This window comes from Colossoma macropomum, unplaced genomic scaffold (genome assembly GCF_904425465.1).
Source record: "Colossoma macropomum unplaced genomic scaffold, Colossoma_macropomum, whole genome shotgun sequence".
Taxonomy (NCBI): Eukaryota; Metazoa; Chordata; class Actinopteri; order Characiformes; family Serrasalmidae; genus Colossoma; species Colossoma macropomum.
The window spans coordinates 31,831,282-31,851,008 of NW_023494800.1; the positions used below are offsets into that span (position 1 = coordinate 31,831,282).

General features: G+C 38.6%; 1 protein-coding gene across 3 annotated transcripts in view; it reads left to right on the forward strand.

The window, feature by feature from the left end:
* The window catches only part of jade2 (jade family PHD finger 2), a 115,042-nt gene that overhangs the window by 46,570 nt on the left and 48,745 nt on the right, over positions 1-19,727 (forward strand). For all 3 annotated transcript variants that reach the window (XM_036587733.1, XM_036587732.1, XM_036587735.1), the window contains exon 4: positions 15,049-15,206. In XM_036587733.1, the coding sequence (XP_036443626.1) occupies positions 15,049-15,206 (158 nt within the window). The remainder of the gene's footprint in view (positions 1-15,048; positions 15,207-19,727) is intronic.

Here is a 19,727-nt window from a genome sequence, read left to right on the forward strand (position 1 = left end):
CTGAAACGGAACGCACAGCCCAAACCGTAAGTCCTAGAGACACCAAACTTGGTCCCTCCCACTACTCAGGCGCAAGAAATCAGCCCAATCGGCCATAAGGGGGTGCTATTGCGCAGGTCAACGCGTTTTGGCCTATGACTCTTAAACCAGATTTTTGCCAGACAAGGCACATTTTTTTTCCTGGTTACTTGGGTCCGAACAAACAACTTTGCCATTTGGATTATTTAGCTCTGCCTACTTAGATTTCGAGCTAATTTGCATAATATACAAAACCTACTTTTGCGAACTAGTCCTACAGTTTTTGCCCGATCCTCATGTAATTGGTGTCAAAAAATTCAGAAGAGCCTGAACATCAATAATTATCAAAAATATTTTGAATTTTCTGAACAACATGGCTGCCATATGCAAATGAACCCTTCTGAATAAATTCAAAATAATTCAGAATTGATTTAAAATTCTGTAACTTGACAATCCTTCAGCCAAAAAATGTCAAACTTGAGTTAATGCTACATGGCTGTTTCTCAGCATCTGTACATCCGATCAGGCTGAAACTTTGCAGATACCATCTGTTGGCCAGGCTATAAGTGAGTTCATAAGGACAACTTGATTCATTGGAGTATATGGTCGCCATCGGCCAATCAGCATTTAGCAGGCTTTTGACAGGCTTAACATTCACCAATCATCATGAAACTTGAATGGTCTCTACATATAGCCACTTTCTAACAACCAATCAAGTTTCAAAAGATTTGACCACTGGGGGGCGCTTTTTATGAAAATTAACCTATTACATATTATTACTATTTTATTACAACTTTGCTTGAAAATCCTTATGTATCATATGTAGTACATTATTCCAAACAATTTTGCAAATGCATGTTTATTACAAAACTGCATAGTTTTTTTGTAATTGGTTACTGTTTGAAAACCCTACTTTTCGAACTAGTCCCTGAATTTTGATCCAATCTTTTCAAACTTGGTCTAGAAAATTTATTTGGCATGTGCAGGTAAATAATTATCAAAAACATTTTGACTTTTCTACTCAGTGTTGTGTGGAACAATCAATTAATTACTGCGGCCATGGCTTTGCTAACTTGATTTGCTATTACTCATTAGTCGTTGGTCAGATCATGCCCAACCTTTGAGGATTTTTACATATTTAGACTATAATGGTGTCTGCCACTTTTTGTCCAGATTGGCCTTTAGGGGGTGCTTTAGCACCCCAAAACACTTAAAAATCAATAAAAATGCTATTACAATGTTATTACAAGGTCGACATATAAACAATTGGTGCCATATGACTCAGTTCACTCACTTGAATAACTTTCTAATTACATGTTATGTCACAAATTGTACTGCTTGTCTTATTTTGGCTTATTCATTCGAAGACTACATTATACAAAGGCTTTTTATACAAAGGTCAAAAGGTCAGTCTGACCAAAACTTGGTAAACATCTTTGGATATGGTCCCTGATCAAGAATCATACCATATTGCGGCCTTTTCACTAATTCTGACACACTTTCACTGAGCTCATACTTTACTCATATTTTTGAACTTTTCATCTTTTTCAACTTTACTCATATTTTTGCTTGCAACTTTTGATGAGAGTAAGATAGAGACAAAATTGTTTATCTGCTGATTCCTTGGGACCTGCTGAACAAGTGCACCACAAGTCACTTTTAGCCCTTCCCACTTGGTTTTTGAGCTAATTTGCATAATGTGAAAAAACTGTTCTTGCGAACTAGTCTCTAGATTTTTGGCCAATTTTCATCAAATTAGTACCCTAAGATTCAGAAGACACTGATCCTCAATAATTATCAAAAACATTTTGACTTTTCTACTCAATGTCTTGAGGATCAATCAATTACTGCAGCCATGGCATTGCTAGCTTGATTTGCTATAACTCAACAGTCATTGGTCAGATCATCTGCATACTTGCAGAAATATTATATACATACATATTAGGACTCTAATGATCTTGGCCAATTTTGGTCCAGATTGACCTTTAGGGGGCGCTTTAGCACTCAGAAACACTTAAAAATCAATGAAAATGCTCACACATAAACAAATGGTGCCATACGACTCGGGTCACTCACATGAACAACTTTCTAATTACATGTTATGTCAAAAATTGTACTGTTTGTTGGGTATTTTGGCTTATTCACTCAAACACTACATTATACGAAGGCTTATTATACAAAGGTCAAAAGGTCAATCTGACCAAAACTTGGTAAACGTCTTTGGTTATAGTCTCTGATCAATAATCATACCATATGGAGGCCTGTTGACAAATTCTGATCCACTTTCACTGAGCTCCTCTACACCTAAAGGGCCCTTTATGAGTGCATTGGGCCTCATTATGGCAAACATCAAATCAAAGGGCTAAATATAGAACCAATCCACTGTGCAAGTGCTACTATGTGAGAAATGCTGCCATTAGTCATGTAGTTTTGACATCTATGTTGACAACCTCTTGGATGTTCTACATACCAGTGTAGATCAGTACATATGAATATAAACCTATAATGTGTTTAAAGAGCTCTGCTCGTTGTTTATGGCAACTGAAGGCCTTTTGATGAACTGACTTCCTTTCATTTCTTATCTCTCTGCCTATAAATAAGACAGACTGCTTGAGGCCTTTTTAGGCCTAATGGGCTAAACGAGAAACTTGAGGCCTTTTTAGGCCTAATGGGCTAAACGAAAAGCTTGATGCCTTTTTAGGCCTAATGGGCCAAACGAAAAGCTTGAGGCTTTTTTAGGCCTAATGGGCTAAACCTGCAGAAGAGCCCATACTGCTGTTGCGTGCTTGAACCCGCTCATTGCCGCTTGCGGCTATATTTTTTGCTGTTATTGCTGAGCATTAGTGGGGGTGTGAGTTTTTCTGTGAGAGATATGTATTGTGACTTATTGTGGCAGTTAAATTTAAATGTCCCAAACATGCCTCCATTCAATTCCTATAGAAAATTATATTGTCTTTGAACGGGGGCCTATGCCGCCAACGGCTTCCCTGCTATCTCCCACTGCTGTATGGCAGTAATAATTTATTGCTTGTCATATCATTGTCCAACATTGAACATCACATTTTATGTCCATATCGTGCAGCCCTAGTAACACCTTAAATCCGTTATTTTTGCTGTTATTGCTGAGCATTAGTGGGGGTGTGAGTTTTTCTGTGAGAGATGTATTGTGACTTATTGTGGCAGTTAAATTTAAATGTCCCAAACATGCCTCCATTCAATTCCTATAGAAAATTATATTGTCTTTGAACGAATACTGTATGAAAACTGTTATGTGATATAGAATCTACAGTGAGTTTGGTGATTGTCACTTGAAAGCTGTAGGGGGAGTAGTGTGTAGTTTTTGGAATGTATAATAATAATAAGAACTAGGAAGGGAAAGTTTATGGTGTCAGACTATTGATGGTTGCTAAAGTGTTGCTAGGTGGTCCCTGTGGTGTCCCAGGTTGTTGCTAAGGTGTTGCTAGGTGGTTGTTATACTGTTAAATACACTGGTACCTTAAATTCACTGCTACCTTAAATCCATTGCCATCTTAAATCTCCTGGTACCTTAAATTATTTGCTACCTTAAATTCACTGTTCTTTTAAATCCAGTACCTCCTTAAATCCACGGCTACTTTAAATCCATTGCCACTTCAAATTCCCTGCCATTCTAAATCTACTGATACCTCTACCATTTCTAAATCCATTGCTACCTTGAATCCACTGCCACATTAAATCTCCTGCTGCCTTAAATCAACTGCTGAATTAAATACACTGCTCTCTTAAATCAAATGCGTCCTTAAATCCACTGCTCCCTTAAATCCAATGCTTCCTTAAGTTCACTTAAACCTTAAATCCACTGCTATCTTAAATCCACTGCCACCTTAAATTCAATGCCATTTCAAATTTACTGATATGTTAAATGCATTCCTACCTTAAATCCACTGCCACCCTAAATAATTTGCTACCATAAATTCATTGCTCCCTTACATAAACATGTTCATACTATGTATGAGTAACTTGTGGCAATTAGATTTGAATGTTCCAACATTCATTTCCTACTGGAAAAAATATTGTCTTTATATGATTGTTTTATGAAAACCATACGTCGGATTGATTGGAAAAGTGCAAGCAACCTAATCGGGTGTAGATCCTACTATCCTGCAAAGTTTCGTTGTTCTAGCTTGAAAACTGTGGGATGAGAAACATTTTTATTTTTTGAGCATGGTATAATAGAAATTAGAAAGGGAAAGTTTGTGAAAGACCTTTAAGTTTGCATGAAAAAGTCAGCTAATTGCGTTAAAACGTTAAATTAATGGTAGACTTTTGATGGTTACTAAAGTGTTGCTTAGATGTTGCTGTGTGGTTCCAGTGATATCCAAGCTGGTTTGTTGTGTTGCTAGGTGGTTGCTATGGTGTCCCAGCTTGTTGGTAAAGTGTTGCCAGGTGGTTGCTATGCTATTAAACACACTTTAAATTCGTTGTTGCTTAAATTTAATGGTACCTTGAATCCACTGGTACCTTAAATACGCAAGTACCTTAAATACACTACTTCCTGGAATTCAGTGTTATCTTACATAAACTTTTACCTGAAAGGAAAACGCAAGACGCAAGAAAATAACTATCTTGCTATCCTACCTCATAAACTGGTAAGCAGAGTAGCAAATAGTTTATTGTTGACACCGTCAATTTCTATTCGCCCTGGGTTGTTCTGCTTTGGCACCAGTGGATTCAGTCTCTCTCTCCTTTATTGCTCTCTGCTTCAAGTTTTGAGAAGAAACACGGAAGTGATCCTGGAGTAATAGTTTAAATTAAAACTTTGAAAAAAATGAAAATTTTAAATTGACTGCTACCTTAAATCCACTGTGACCTTAAATTTTTAGCCACCTTTACCGATTCCTTAAATCTAGTGCCACCCTAAACGAACTGATACCTTAAATCCACTGCCACCTTAAATTCTCTGTCACTTTAAAGTAACTGCTACCCCTATAGTGTGTTGAGTGTGTGTGGTGTCATCTTAAATCCATTGCTACCTTAATTTAATTGCTATCTTAAATCCACTGTCACCTTAAATTCACTGCTACCTTAAATCCATTGCCACCTAAATTCAATGCTACATTAGATTTACTGATCAGATTTCCTCCAAATCGACTAAACTAAGCAAGAAAGAACCAGGTGCCAAAGCTGACTTCAGTGAAGCAGCAAGCAATGACTTCAACTTGACGTCCTTAGCCAGGCTCCTAGAGGATCACCAAAAAGCCCCCTCTGTGGAATTCAAGTCTACCGTTTCAACTCTAGAAACCAAACTGGATCACGTTCAGGCTGTGGTCTCCAAACACAACCACTAGATTACTTCTGTCGGCTCCAACACCAGCCTTTTAGACGAGTGTATGCTAGCCCTTGAAGCAAGTTGTTCTATGTTAAAGAAAACCGATGCTAAGCTTTTCAGAGTCATCGACCTTGAATCCGGACGCCGCCAACATAACATTAGAATCGTCGGCTGTCGTCTGTACAGGCTTTTTTTCCCCATATATTTGTTCTCTCATGTAAGTTCTTCTTTTTTCATTCTGATGAGGGGGGTTTTAGCTTTGTGCGACAGGTACCGAGGCTAATAGCTGTTAAGTTTTGACAGGATTGCACATGGGGACTGTTGGAAGTGTGACTCTTTGGGGATTATTGGGGTGGTGTTGATATTGTTTTTTCCCTTTGGTTTTTTTACTCTCTCCCACATCTACTTGGGTAGTAACATAAGCAACATCTGAATGGCCAGCTGTGTTGTGACTTGCAGTGGTAGGGGAGTGCGTCTGGTTTCCTGAATAATGGATAAATAATCCTATCAAAACTGGTAAAAAAACAGATAAATTCCATCATAGACTGGATGCAGTGTTACAGTTTCAGGCACACTTTAAAACATGTCAGTGTTTCTGGCCTGCATATATGCCCCCCACCTGGATGATTAGAAAGTTTTTCTCCAAACTTCCAAAAGAAACGTTGAGAGGAACCAGGAATCAAAAGGGGAACCCATCCTGTTCTGGTCGACACCGGATAGCAAACAGCATTAGTATAAAATATTAGAATACAAAAACAGGTGGAGCAACAGTTAATTAGATAACCAGCATCTTCAGGAGGGTCAGTTCATGAAGGTGAGGTTTGCACAGCGTTATACAGCATGAAGGTCAATGGTGGTCAAAACAATCCAGAAGGCTGAAATGGTCCAGAAAGCTGGCAAGCAGTGGGCACCCGAACGAAGCAGAAGAAGCAACAACATCAGACCGCAGAGGATGGGGAGTTGTTCAACTCAGCAAAGAAAAGGAAAACACAGAGAGTTAGTTCTGTAAAGAGTGACTGATCATAGATTACAGTATTAACAGAGTGCAGCACAGACTCTGGCAGGTCTAAATATTACAGCCTAACTAAAAGGGAGAAATCAGAAAGGAGATGTGAGGGCTCCCTGAGATGTCAGCGTCCCTCCACCGTCAACAAACTTGAGTGAAAGCGTGAGAGCAGCGGGACGACAGCACCAACACTCCCAGTTTACCATAATACTTTATGTCCATGAACCCCCAGATCTGCACCTTTTATCTAACAGGGAAAATTAATTACCAAAGGCTTGACTAAACAAGTAAGTTTTTGGCCTAGACTAAGGCTGTGTCTGAGTCCTGAACACTGACTGGAAGATTATTCCAAAGTTGGGGGGGCTTTGTATGGGAAGGCTCTCCACCCTGATGTAACTTTATTAATTCTTGGTACTAATAGTAAGCCAGCACCTTGTGATCTAAGTAGGCGCAATGGTTCATGGTATGAGAGAAGTTCACTCAGGTACTGAGGGGCGAGTCCGAGCTTTATATGTCAGTAAAAGAATTTTGTAATCAATGCGAAATTTAACTGGCAACCAGTGCAGATTTGATACAACTGGGCTGATATGGTCAAACTTTCTGGTTCTTGTGAGGACTCTGGCTGCAGCGTTCTGGACTAGCTGAAGCTTGTTAAGGCTTTTGCTGGAACATCCAGACAGCAGGGCATTACAGTAATCTAGCCTTGAGGTAATAAATGCATGAACTAGCTTTTCTGCATCCTGTAGACACAATGCATTTCTTAATTTAGCAATATTGCGGAGATGCAGGAAAGCTATTCTAGTTAATATTCATTATATGTGCATCGAAGGACAGATCAGGATCTATCGTGACACCAAGATTTTTTACAGATGAACCTGTTGCAACTGAGAAACTATTAAGTTTAAGTGTTAAATTAGACAGTTTGTTTCTAGCAGCTTTTTGACCAAAAATCGAAATTTCTGAGTTAACTAGAAGAAAGTTACTCAACATCCAATCTTTTATGTCTTTCATACAGTCCTCAAACTTGCTAAGTTAAATTTTATCATCTGGTTTGCTTGAAATGTATATCTGTGTGTGATCGGCATAGTGGAAATTGATGCTGTGTTTACTGATAATGGTGCCCAGTGGTAGCATATATAATGTGAGTAATATAGTGATCAGTGAGGTAAGACCTGAACCAGGAAAGAGCTATTCCTGTTACCACTACAAGGTTTTCTAGTCTATCTAGTAATATAGAGTGGTCTATCATATCAAATGCCGCACTAAGATCAAGGAGGACTAGCAAAGACACATTTCTTTGGTCAGAGAATAATAAAATATTGTTTTACAATTTTCACTAGTGCTGTCTCTGTACTATGATGTGGCCTAAAACCAGACTGAATTTTTTTGTGTATATGATTCCTATGTAAATAGGAAATTCATTATTTTGCCACAACTTTTTCCAAGATCTTTGATGTAAAGGAGAGATTAGAGATGGGTCTATAATTTGATAGTTCGCAGGGATCAAGGTTAGCTTTCTTAATCACAGGTCAAATTACTGCTAGTTTCAAAGTTTTTGGGATATGGCCAAGGCTAAGGGAGGAGTTTATTATTGACAGAATAGGCTTGGTTATTTCTGACAAAATGTATTTGAGTAAACCTGCAGGAATCGGATCTAACATACAAGTAGAAGATTTAGTGGAGGAAATAATTTTAACTAGTTCAGTTTGTTGAAGTAAGGTAAACGATTCCAGCCACTCTGCAGTAGTTACAATATTCTCAAGATCTAGATTGGCATTATAAGGCAGCAAGTTTGTGCATTCTGAATTTTCTGCCTAATTTTTTCAATTTTATAACCTGAAGAAATTCATAAAATCGTTGCTGCTATAGGCTAATGGCATCTGGTTTTCAGTAACTGTTTTGTTCTTAGTTAATTTAGAAATTGTGCTAAATAATAATCTAGGATTATTCTTATTATTTTCTATGAGAGTGGAGAGAGAGGTTGAGCGTGCTGCAGTAAGTGCTCTTCTGTAGTCTATAAGGCTCTCTCTCCAGGCGGCCCGGAACACATCTAGTTTAGTCAGGCACCATTTTCACTCTAGTTGTCTGATAGTCTGTTTTAAAGCTCGAGTATGATCATTATACCACGGGGCAAGCTTTTTCTGTCTTATTATTTTACTTTTTAATGGAGCCACATTATCTAGAGTAGATCAAAAAGTATCCTCTAAGCACTTGGTCATAATATCTAATTCGTTAGGATTAGATGAACAGCTGAGAGAAGCTGATAATTGTGGGAGGTTTCTGATAAAGCTACCAGCTGTGGAGGAAGTTATAGTCCATGGTGATGAACGTACATTACCACTAAAGCGAATTCCATATGAGATTAGGTAATGATCTGAGACTGCTGTGCTCTGGGGGAGAATGGCTAAGTTATCTCTGTTTACACCAAAGGTCAGAATTAAGTCTAAAGTGTGGCTGCAATAATGAGTGGGTCCCTTTATATTTTGGGTGAAGCCTACAGAGTCTAAGATAGATAGATATAAATGCCTTACTTAGTGGATCTTGTGGTTTATCAAAGTGGATATTAAAATCTTAGACAATTATTACTTTATTTGAAAACATTATTAAACTTGATAGAAAGTCAGAGAATTCCTATAAGAACTAAGAATATTGCCCTGGCGGCCTGTAGATTGTAATTAGTGACAAGGAATTCTTATTTGCTCTTCGATCACGTATATTAAGAAAAAGAACTTCAAAAGAAGAGAATTTGTAGCCTACTTTCTGGCTCACGCCTAAAGCTTTTGTATGGATGGTTGCTATACCTCCACCCTAGCGGCTTCAACGAGGGCTATGCGCATAAGTGTAGCCTGTGGGGGGCGGCTTCATTTAGGCTAAAGTATTCATCCAGGCTAATCCACATTTCTGTGAGGCACAGAACATCAAAATCATGATCGGTAATAATTTCATTTGCAACAATGGCTTTAGATGTAAGAGATCTTACTTTAAGCGTCCTAGTTTTAGACCAGCGGTGCTGTCACTGCAAACTTTTATAACTGGTCTGATATTAATTAACTTACTAGAGTAAACTTTTTGAGGATTTTTGAGGCTTTGTTTTATTCGGGGAACAGACACAGTCTCAATTGGGTGGAACCTATGTGGCGTCCCAAGGCAGCTCGCAGACGGTCAGTTTAGCCTGTTTGTCTGCTGCCTGGCCTTGGCCCTGGTTTGTCAGCGTCCTACGCTGACGGCTATCTGAGAGAGTACGAGCTATGCTACATGAAATGAGAGCAGCACCCTCCTGTGAGGGGTGGATACCGTCCCGACTCAAAAGACCAGGCTTGCCCTCAAAAGTAGACCAATTGTCTACAAATGCCACATTGTTTTTTGAGCACCACTTGGACAACCAGCAGTTCACTTACTTCTTATGTGTCGTGTCAACCTGATGAAAATGGTTACCCTTCCTAGATTTGTATACATTTTTCAACACGTCCCAGTGCTCATTCGTAAATCATTTTTGTTAACCTTGACCATATCCTGAATTCATTTCTATGGGACAGTAAGCCTGCCTGTCTCAAGAGGTCAATTCTCCTGCTTCCAAAGCCTGCTTTCAGTGTCATAAGTTACTTTATTGGGCCTATTGGAAAGCGTTGAATGGTCTTTCACCTTGGGCTCAAATTGAGATCTCATCCTCACAAGGCTCACTGTATGCTGTAATTTGCTCTCAGCTTCCCACGTCTGTTAACAAAGCCGCTACCAGGCCGGTGTTTAGAAAATATTATGGTTTACATAGAGGCTCAATCCATGTGGCTATTCTAAAAAACTAAGTTGCGATTCTCCCGTAAGGGTCCCTTGGAATCCTTTCACAGGACCTGGAATACTATTCTGGATTTTATCAGCAATCTTACTATTTCACCTGAAGAGGATATTGCGGCCTGAATCCACTCCCCAAGTCTATTAACTCATTTGTACATATTTCAGTTTATTATCTACACACTGTGTTTTGATGCTCAGCTCCCTCTTAGTTTCTGCATGAAATTAATGCTAATGCTTTAAACTTCTAGCATGTTGATTTCTGTGGACTAAAACTACTGAGAGCTGGTCAGGGAGTGTCTACAAATTACCATCATCAAAAGTCCAAACATGATAGCCAGTTAGAGTTTTGGAATGACCTCTGTGTATGATTATTATTGATGAGAGGTCTCAAAAGATTTCTGTCAGATTGATCTTTTGACTGTGGTGTGATAAACAGAGATTAAAAAGAGATTTTTAATAAATAAGGTAAATAAGGAAAAGTCCCAGGAGAGCTGTATAGTGTTTTTTTTCTTTTTATTATTTAATTTTCCTGTTAACATAACCCAGTTTTTTTTCAAATAATTTATACTGTTACACAAATTTGTCATCCTTGTTTTAAATATTTCAATATATTGGTCCACTTAGATTTGGCTGTTTTGCTAGGTGTATTATCAGTGACTGTTTTTGTAACACTTAATGTGTAAGTCACCTATATCATTCTGTTTCATAAAACAGTGCATTTTTGGTGTTTTTGGCATGTGTTAAATTTAATTCTTCTTAAAAAGTATTTATTTAATTATACATCTTTAATTAAATACAAGTAATAAAAAGGAAAGTAATCAGATTAAATTTAACTTTAATAAAGTAATCCTTTGGATTAGGTTACTGTTAACGTTTTTAACAGGCAATCAGTAATCTCTGGCAGAATACATTTTTAAAGTAACCCTCCCATCCCTGGCAGTCACTGAACATTTCTGCACTGCACTGAACATCACCAAAAAGTTAAATCTCTATACCATGTTATTCCCAAAAGCATCATACAAATATAGCCACAAGTGGCAATCAAAAAGTCTTTCGCACACAGGTTTGGCCACATTTATGAGAGCCATCTCTGTCAAGTTTGGAAACAACAAAAGTTTGCCAAAGTTTGATCAGTCTTGATCCTGTTATTTGCAAGCTATAGCACCCCCATAGGTCAGTGTCCACAGCTTTACTTCACTGAGTAGTTCCACAGTTATGTGATGAAGGTTAACGTCAACCAATCGCTGATGACGTCATGAACAAAACCACAGAAGAAGGGAATGCTTTGCAAGAAGCAAGATGAAGCCAAACTTCACAGGTCACTCAAGTGTGACGTGCCTTTTCCAACGAGCCCTGCATTGCAATACTAGCCTTTAGGGAACCGGCGATACAGACCCTGGAATCTCACAAATTTGTATCCAACTTAGGCACACCCTAGGTAGCCTTGCTAAGATGGAGGTCTGGAGAACCAGAGAAATTTAGAGAGGTGTAATTTGGTGAAAATAAAAGTAACTGACTTCAAACTTTACAGCATTTTAGGATGTTATACTCCTTCTCCGAAGACACATTACATTTTATTGTAGTCATTTGGGAAACTGGAGATAATGCCATTCATTATCTGACCTTTGAAGCACTGCTGATCGGCAGAGAAATGTTAGAACTAAGTCAAACCCACAAGTAAGGCAGAGTGTGATGTGCCTTATCCAATGAGCCCTGGACTGCATTGCAAACCTTCAGGAAACCAGAAATAAGGACCCTGAAATCACCAGCCATCTATGTTGTTAGCGTCATAATCACATAATCAGTGACTGGTCAACATCAAGCTTAAAGCAGCATTGCCGCACAGTAAAGTCGACAAGTCGACTGGTCTGTGCAACCCCTAGGGTTATGTGCCTTTTTATGGACAAAAATATCCCACACTTGACTGTCAAGATTGGAGAGGGTCAGATGACACATTTATAGATTTGAGCAGTTGTAATCATTATTTGCATGCTGCAGGCTCCCTTGGTCAGTGTCCATCACAGGTGATTTGCTGACTTGGTGCCCGTCCTGTAGCAAGTTTGGTAAGAATTGGGTAAAGCGTTGAGAACTTAAAGCTTTTGTTGTTACTTGGCTGTGCCTCCTACAAGTTTTTGGGGTGTGGCGGCCATGTTATAATGAAATGCCAATTTTTGAGTGAGTGAGTAGTTTGAGCCTACATTTCTGAAGGTTGGGCTGTCATCAGACAATGTGCCTGTTTTTTCATAACATACAAATTAACTAAAATCTCTAGGCAGGCTGGTGAGACTTAAGGCAAGGAATGTAAATCAAGAAGAATTTTGATTCTATACCTCACAGTTTCAATGTAAATATGTGCAACAAAGTGCCCCTCCATCCCTCCATTGACCAGGGATGGCTATCTAAATGTTCTGAAAGTGTGACGCCAAGTTGTCCAAAAAGTAAGTTGCTGCGCCTTTTTCTTGAGGAATCCTTTGAAGTGGATGAAATGGGTTTCCAGCATGGTTTGGTGCATTAAACTTAAATTAGCTGTTCTTCAGTACATTTTACTCCTTTAATGTAATGACACAAAGATATTATAAGCACAATAGGAGGAGCCATGTGAATGACCAATAAGGTTTTCAAAATGACAATTTTTAGGCATAACATTATGACCACCACCTTGTTTCTACGCTATATAGTTTTGTAGTTTGTAGTTCTACAATTACAGACTGTAGTCCATCTGTTTCTCTGCACACTTTGTTAGCCCCCTTTTACCCTGTTCTTCAGTGGTCAGGACCCCCATGGACCCTCACAGAGCAGGTACTATTTGGGTGGTGGATCATTCCCAGCACTGCAGTAACACTGATGTGGTGGTGGTGTGTTAGTGTGTGTTACACTGATCTGAGTGGATCAGACATAGCAGTGCTGCTGGAGTTTTTAAAACATCACTGAGAATAGTCCACCAACCAAAAATATTCAGCCAACAGCATCCTGTGGGCAGCGTCCTGTGACCACTGATGAAGGACTAGAGGATGACCAACAGAAACTGTGTAGCAGCAGATGAGCTATCGTCTCTGACTTTACATCTACAAGGTGGACTGACTACAATAGAGTGGACAGTGAGTGAACACAGTGTTTAAAAACTCCGGCAGCACTGCTATGTGTGATCCACTCAGACCAGCGCAACACACACTAACACACCACCACCACATCAGTGTTACTGCAGTGCTGAGAATGATGCACCACCCAAATAGTACCTGCTGTGTGAGGGTCCATGGGGGTTCTGACCACTGAAGAACAGGGTAAAAGGGGGCTAACAAAGTATGCAGAGAAACAGATGGACTACAGTCTACAACTGTAGTCTACAAAGTGCGCCTATATAGTAAGTGGAGCTGATAAAATGGACAATGAGCGTAGAAACAAGGAGGTGGTCATAATGTTATGCCTGATCGGTGTGTGTGTGTGTGTGTGTGTGTGTATGTATGTGTGTGTGTGTGTGTCTGTATGTGTGTGTGTATGTATATGTGTGTATATGTATGTTTTTTGGGATAAAAATGGACTTGGGCACAAAAAATGCACGTCATGTCAATGATGTAAGCTGTTTAAACTACAAGCTACATTTAGGGCAATTTTTAAAGTAGAGTGAACAAGCAAAAATAGATCACTTTTTGTTAAATGCGCCAAGGGACTCTCATAAAAGCTGTGATGCTATGACACTGATTTGACACTGTCATTTGTGTTTTTGATTCGCATCCTTCCAAATGTATATGTGGCAAAACTGTACTAAATATACACTACATGGCCAAAAGTATGTGGATATTCCTTTTAATTAGTGGGTTCGCTATTTCAGCCACACCCACTGATAGCAGGTGCATAAAATCAAGCATACAACCAACAATGAAGAATGCAGTATGTATGCTTTCTCTTGGCGGAAGTGCACTGTTGTACTGTTCTTGAGCTACTATGTGCAATGGAATATGAAAAAAGAAACCACTAGGCATTTTAGGAGACTGTCACATGCAGAACTGAAGAGTTCGTAAACTCTCTGTTTTGGATGTTCGATATGTCCTTTCGACTTAGTTGTAGCCTTGTATGCCAGTTCCAAGTGAAGGGTGATGGCACAGACTTTTTAGACCATCAGATCTTTCTACAACAGTCATGTGTAATAAGCCTTGTTTGAAAGACCACAAACCACGCTCTGCAATCAAAAATGCACTTTTGAAATGCAGCAACAGGCTTTCAGTAATGTCTTTTGTGGGACCCAACTAGGAAATGGCATTTCAGTCAAATTTGATTTTGGAATTATCAGGGCGTTTGAAAACAAACTGCAGTCATGGGCTGAAGGTTAGGGAACCAGCTTTGTGACCAGAAGGTCGCCGGACAGTACATGACTGAAGTGCCCTTGAGCAAAGCACCTAACCCCTAACTGCTCCCTGGGCACCGTGGATAGGGCTGCCCACCGCTCTGAGCAAGTGTGCTCACTGCCCCCTAGTGTCTGTGCATTCACTAGTGTGTATGTGGTGTTTCACTGCACGTATGGGTCAAAATGCAGAGGTGAAATTTCCCTGTTGTGGGACTTATAAGGGTCACTTAACTCACAGCCCCGCTTCCCCAAACCCAGACAAAAGTACAGCCTTTTCTGTGTATATATTAATTAATATTTAAATAAAACAAACTTTACATAAATCCCCCCACTTTGTAATTCTGTGTTTATGTAGATGTTGATTAGCCACGAAGGAGAGACATTATGCTAACAAAAATATGGATTTTAATTATGAATTGAAGGATGAAATTAATAGGATTCTGCTAGAGAGAGATTTCTCCTTTGGTTAATCAAAAAATGCCTGAATTAAGCTGTGTAAAGGTAAAAACTGAGCTGAAAAGGATAGTTTGTTGTTGCTTTATTCCATTTTCTCCTTTACTGCATTAGTTCTTATTCCTTCAGGTGTTTCGGACAGATTTTATTACGGCCATGAAGCTGCCTGACTCAACCCAGCTGAACCCAGAGGACTTTTATGTTCTGTCAGATCCTTGGAGACAGGAATGGGAAAAAGGTGTTCAGGTCCCAGCGAACATGGAGGCCATTCCTGTGCCTGTGGTCAGGTGCGTGACCTCTGTTGCTTGTGCATGCTACCTAAATAAAATCAAAAGTGGTTCTTCAAGTCCCTGTCATGCCATAAAGCATGACAGACTCCGGCAGCATTTTTGCTGTGGATCAGACTGTATTGTATATTCTAGAGTTTTTTGATCACTGGAGCAGGGATCAAGATTTAAAAAAAAATGCAAAACTATACTGTTTTACAATTTCATTATAATATAATTTATTAGTTTAGAATGTTTCAGATAAAATGATTTTCCTAGGATTGCTATTCAAGTTACTTTTATTACTTTTAATGGCACTATCTTTTATTTATTTATTTATTTAATTTTTTTTATTATTATTTGTGGATCAGTATTAAATTGTCAGGTAAACAGAACATATCGAAAAACGTTATTTAAGAACAAAAAATGGAAATTTGACTTTGCAATATTGTATTTTAATGAAAATGATGTCATTTTTGTTTGTTGAAAAAAAGAATACATCCTTAAATGATTGCTTTTCAGTATTTTGCATATCTTCTTAAACCACTTCCCAGACTCATAGCCATCTACAACTTTCTTTCTGAAGGCCTCAGAGAGCTCTTAGGCATGATGATGCCACACAGTCCAATAACAAATAGAAAACCAGACCAGATATCTGAGATTTAAATAAGACAAGTTCCTCTAACAGTATTCTAATCATTTGCACCTGATGCTAATCATAGCATCTGATCAGGTGCACCTAATTTCAGTTAAACATGCTTGAAATAGTGATACTGTATGCATGGGTATACTTACTTTTTCCACATACGAAAATTGCATGGCTGTATATTTCAGTTATATAAAGGATGGCAAAAATGTGAGTAAATGTCTGAAGGATATACTTTTTTCAAAAATAGACGACTGTACATTGCATAGCTAACATTGGTAGGATACCTAGTGAGTGGTAGTAGCATTCAGCTGAGCTGATCCATACATAGTGCTTAGCAGAACATTTCAAGCTGAACAAACAGCTTTATAAATTCATTTACACTTACCTGAAAATTGAAATAAACAAATTCTTCAGTAACTGGACAGGAGCCATTGCCAAATTCTCTCCTCCTATAAGTTTTATATATGAACAAAAAAAATAAGAGATAATAATGGGCTTAGCTGGCTAGCTTCACGACAAATACTGTACTGAACATGGAATGTGACATTAGGAATATTTATACACATATAACATTAATTTAATATAAACCTCAGGGTTCGTACGGGTGCTTGAATTCCTTGAAAATGCTTGAATTTTAATGTTGTATTTTCCAGGTTTGAAAAATGCTGGAATTTTGGATAAAGTACTTGAAAATGCTTGAAATTGTAACAACAAATATCTATCTGACTGAATACTTTGGTAATTAGATGGAGAAATAAAATAAGTCGCTGCCTAAAATGAAAACTGCTCCGCCTGGGCTTGCTTGGGCGTCTGCGTGTGTGATAGTGATAGGAATTTCGGCTCTTCTTGGTGAACCAAGATCATTTGGCTTGGCTCACCCAGAAGTGCCGACTCTTTTGGCTCCCAAATGGCTCATCATTATACCACCGCAGAGAGGGCACCCTAACATTCTGCCTTAGAAAAATGCCTCTTGGACAGGAGCCAGCACCCATCATTCACTTAAAACAGGGGTCAGCAACATGCGGCTCTGGAGCTGCATGCGGCTCTTTTACTGCCCTGTTGCGGCTCCAGAGCCGAATTATTTTTGTGCAAAAATAAAATAATCCTCCTTTGCAGTGAAATAAAGCTCTGCTGATCGTTCTAACACAGTTTTAACAATAAATGGTCTTAAACGCTGGAGTTAATGTAGAACTGCTAATTCATCCTGTAACCCTGAAGGTTGGCGCACAGACTGCTGGTCACCACAGCACCACAGACAAGTCTCACCTAGCTAGTAACTAACGAAAAGGCAGAGAGAAAGATTTAAGATGAACATTGATAATTTAGAGACAAATGGAATTATTTGCATTTATAATCACTCCAGCTGGTTACCTGATACGTTTAATCTGCAACGAGAAACTGATAAACACTAAAAAGTCATGAAGCTGAAGTCAGTTTCTTATTCATCAGCTTCTTGTTCAAATTTTCCCGTTCTACCTCAAATGGTGCAGCAGTTACATTCTGGCAGCTCAGGAACCATTTAAGGTGGAACAGGAAAATTCGACCAAGAAGCTGATTTCAGCCTCATAAAAAGTCAAACGTTAAGAGACATTTTACAAGTTGTACTTTTGTTGAAAAGTTTCCTGCCTAAGATGCGAGAAGCGTGGCTATAGCTGAGCTTAGGCTTAAAGCATAGTATGTCTAAGTTTTATATTATATATGTTTTAGCTTATCGCTGTTGTCAGAAGAAAAGCTTGTATCTCCAAAATGGTAACTTTACAGGAGAAGAAAAAAAACTACTTTACTTTTAATGTAAGTTAATGGAACCAGGCTTTTTTCCCCCCCAAGTCATTTTGGGCCATTTCTTTTGAGAACCACCAAACTTAGCAATAACATAGAAATTATACTTAAATAGTGTGCTTGTGCTTTTAGAACCAATCTGACAAAGTTTGCCCAAAAACACGCTTTTTCCATTGCTTCCTTCCTTAGCAGCAGACTAGGATACCATAGCAACTGCCTAGCAATACCGAAACAACAGTTTAGCAACCACCAACAGTCTTCCACCATTTTAACATTTAAGATTTATTGTTGTAAGCTGGCTTTCTCAAGCCAACTTAAAGTTTATTTACAAACTTTTGTTTTCTTATCTTCTTATTAGGCTGGCTTGGAAAAAACTCAACTTACTGTTCTTAGTAATCTTCTTGTTATTCAGTTGGCTTGAAAAATCTTATTGTTTTTTGTTATCTTCTTATTAAGTTGTCTTGGAAATGCCAACTTACTGTTATTCTTAGAAGACTTCTCATTGGCTTGCGAATAACCAACATTGACAGTCTCAACCACCTTGGATGCCATAACATCCAGCCAGCAACACCTTAGCAACCACCTTGTATACCATAGCAACCAGCTTGGATACCTTAGCAAACACCTGGAACACCATAGCAACCACCCAGCAACACCTTAGCAACCACCTTGGTTACCAAAGCAGCCACCTAGCAACACCTCAGTAACCACCTACAGTACCATAGCAATCGGCTAGCAACATTTAAGCAGGTATTTGGAATGCCATTATAACAGCTTATCAGTACCTTGGCAACCGTTTTAACTTTTCAAAGCTGTTAACTGGCTTTTTCAAGCCATTTCCCTTTCTAGTTAAGTACTGTTACTGTTCTTAATATTCTTATTAAGTTGGCTTGGTTTCTTGTCCTCAGTTTTGAAGCTAGAACTACGAAACTTTGTAGGATCGTAGGATCTATACCGGAATAGGTTGCTTGTGCTTTTCTAAGCAACCAGACATACAGTTTTCTTAAAACAATCGTTCAAAGACTATATTTTTTCCCATGGGAAATGGATGGCGGAATGTTCGGATCATTCAAATTTGACTGCCACAAGTGATGTCATAATGCATATCTTTGTCACGATGCACATCTCTAACACAGACAGTCATACATAGTACACACAAACTCACACGCATACAGCCTTGTGCACAGCAAAAACTAGGTTTAAGGTAGAAGTGAATTTAAGGTAAAGGTGGATTTTAGGTAGCAGGAGATTCAAGGTACCATTGGATTTAAGTTAACAATGCATTTGAGGTGGCATTGACGTAAGGTACCAGTGGAGTTAAGGTAGCAGGAGATTTGAAATAACGGTGAATGTACATTATCATTGGGTGAAAGCGATCAGTGAATTTAAGGTACCAATGGATTTGCGGTACCAGTGTATTGTAGCAGTGGATTTAAGGTTTCATTAGATTTAAGGTATCAATGGATTTAATGGACCAATGAATTTAAGATATCAGTGGATTAACATTCCAACAGGATTAGCTGGCTTTGACAAGCCAACTTAAACTTCATAAACTTTCCCTTTCTAGTGAAAGATGCACTGTAATTTGTTTGTGATGCCTATGGTGATTCCCACCCCTACTAGATGTTATGTGGATGGAGGAACCAAATTTGCAACTGCACTTTTTGACAGTAATGAAGTAATTTTAATCTTTATTCATAAATCTGACTTGGTTTCATTGAAGAGCATTTCCTTTTTCACTTTATTTGCATCATGGGTAAAATAATGGAGAATTGAAAAGTTTGTAGAAGAGCGTCACTAGTGAGTCACAAGAATTTTGGAGTGGTTTCTCAGTGGCACTGTAATCATAAATGTTGCCTCTCATGTATTGTTTCTGTGACTTCTAACCACTCTTTTCCTATGTTGTTATAGCAAGTTACAAACAGGTAAGCACAGCAGCTATGAGTAGAAAAAGGGAAGGTGATCCTATGTATACTACTGGGTTTATCAGTTACAGTGAGCCTAAAGAAGTTGCCATACTCACAGGATATAAGACGAAAGAATCACTTCTAGTGCAACACTTTGTAAGGTTTAGGACGAAAAACAGAATTTGCGTAGCTTAGGTATTAATAAAG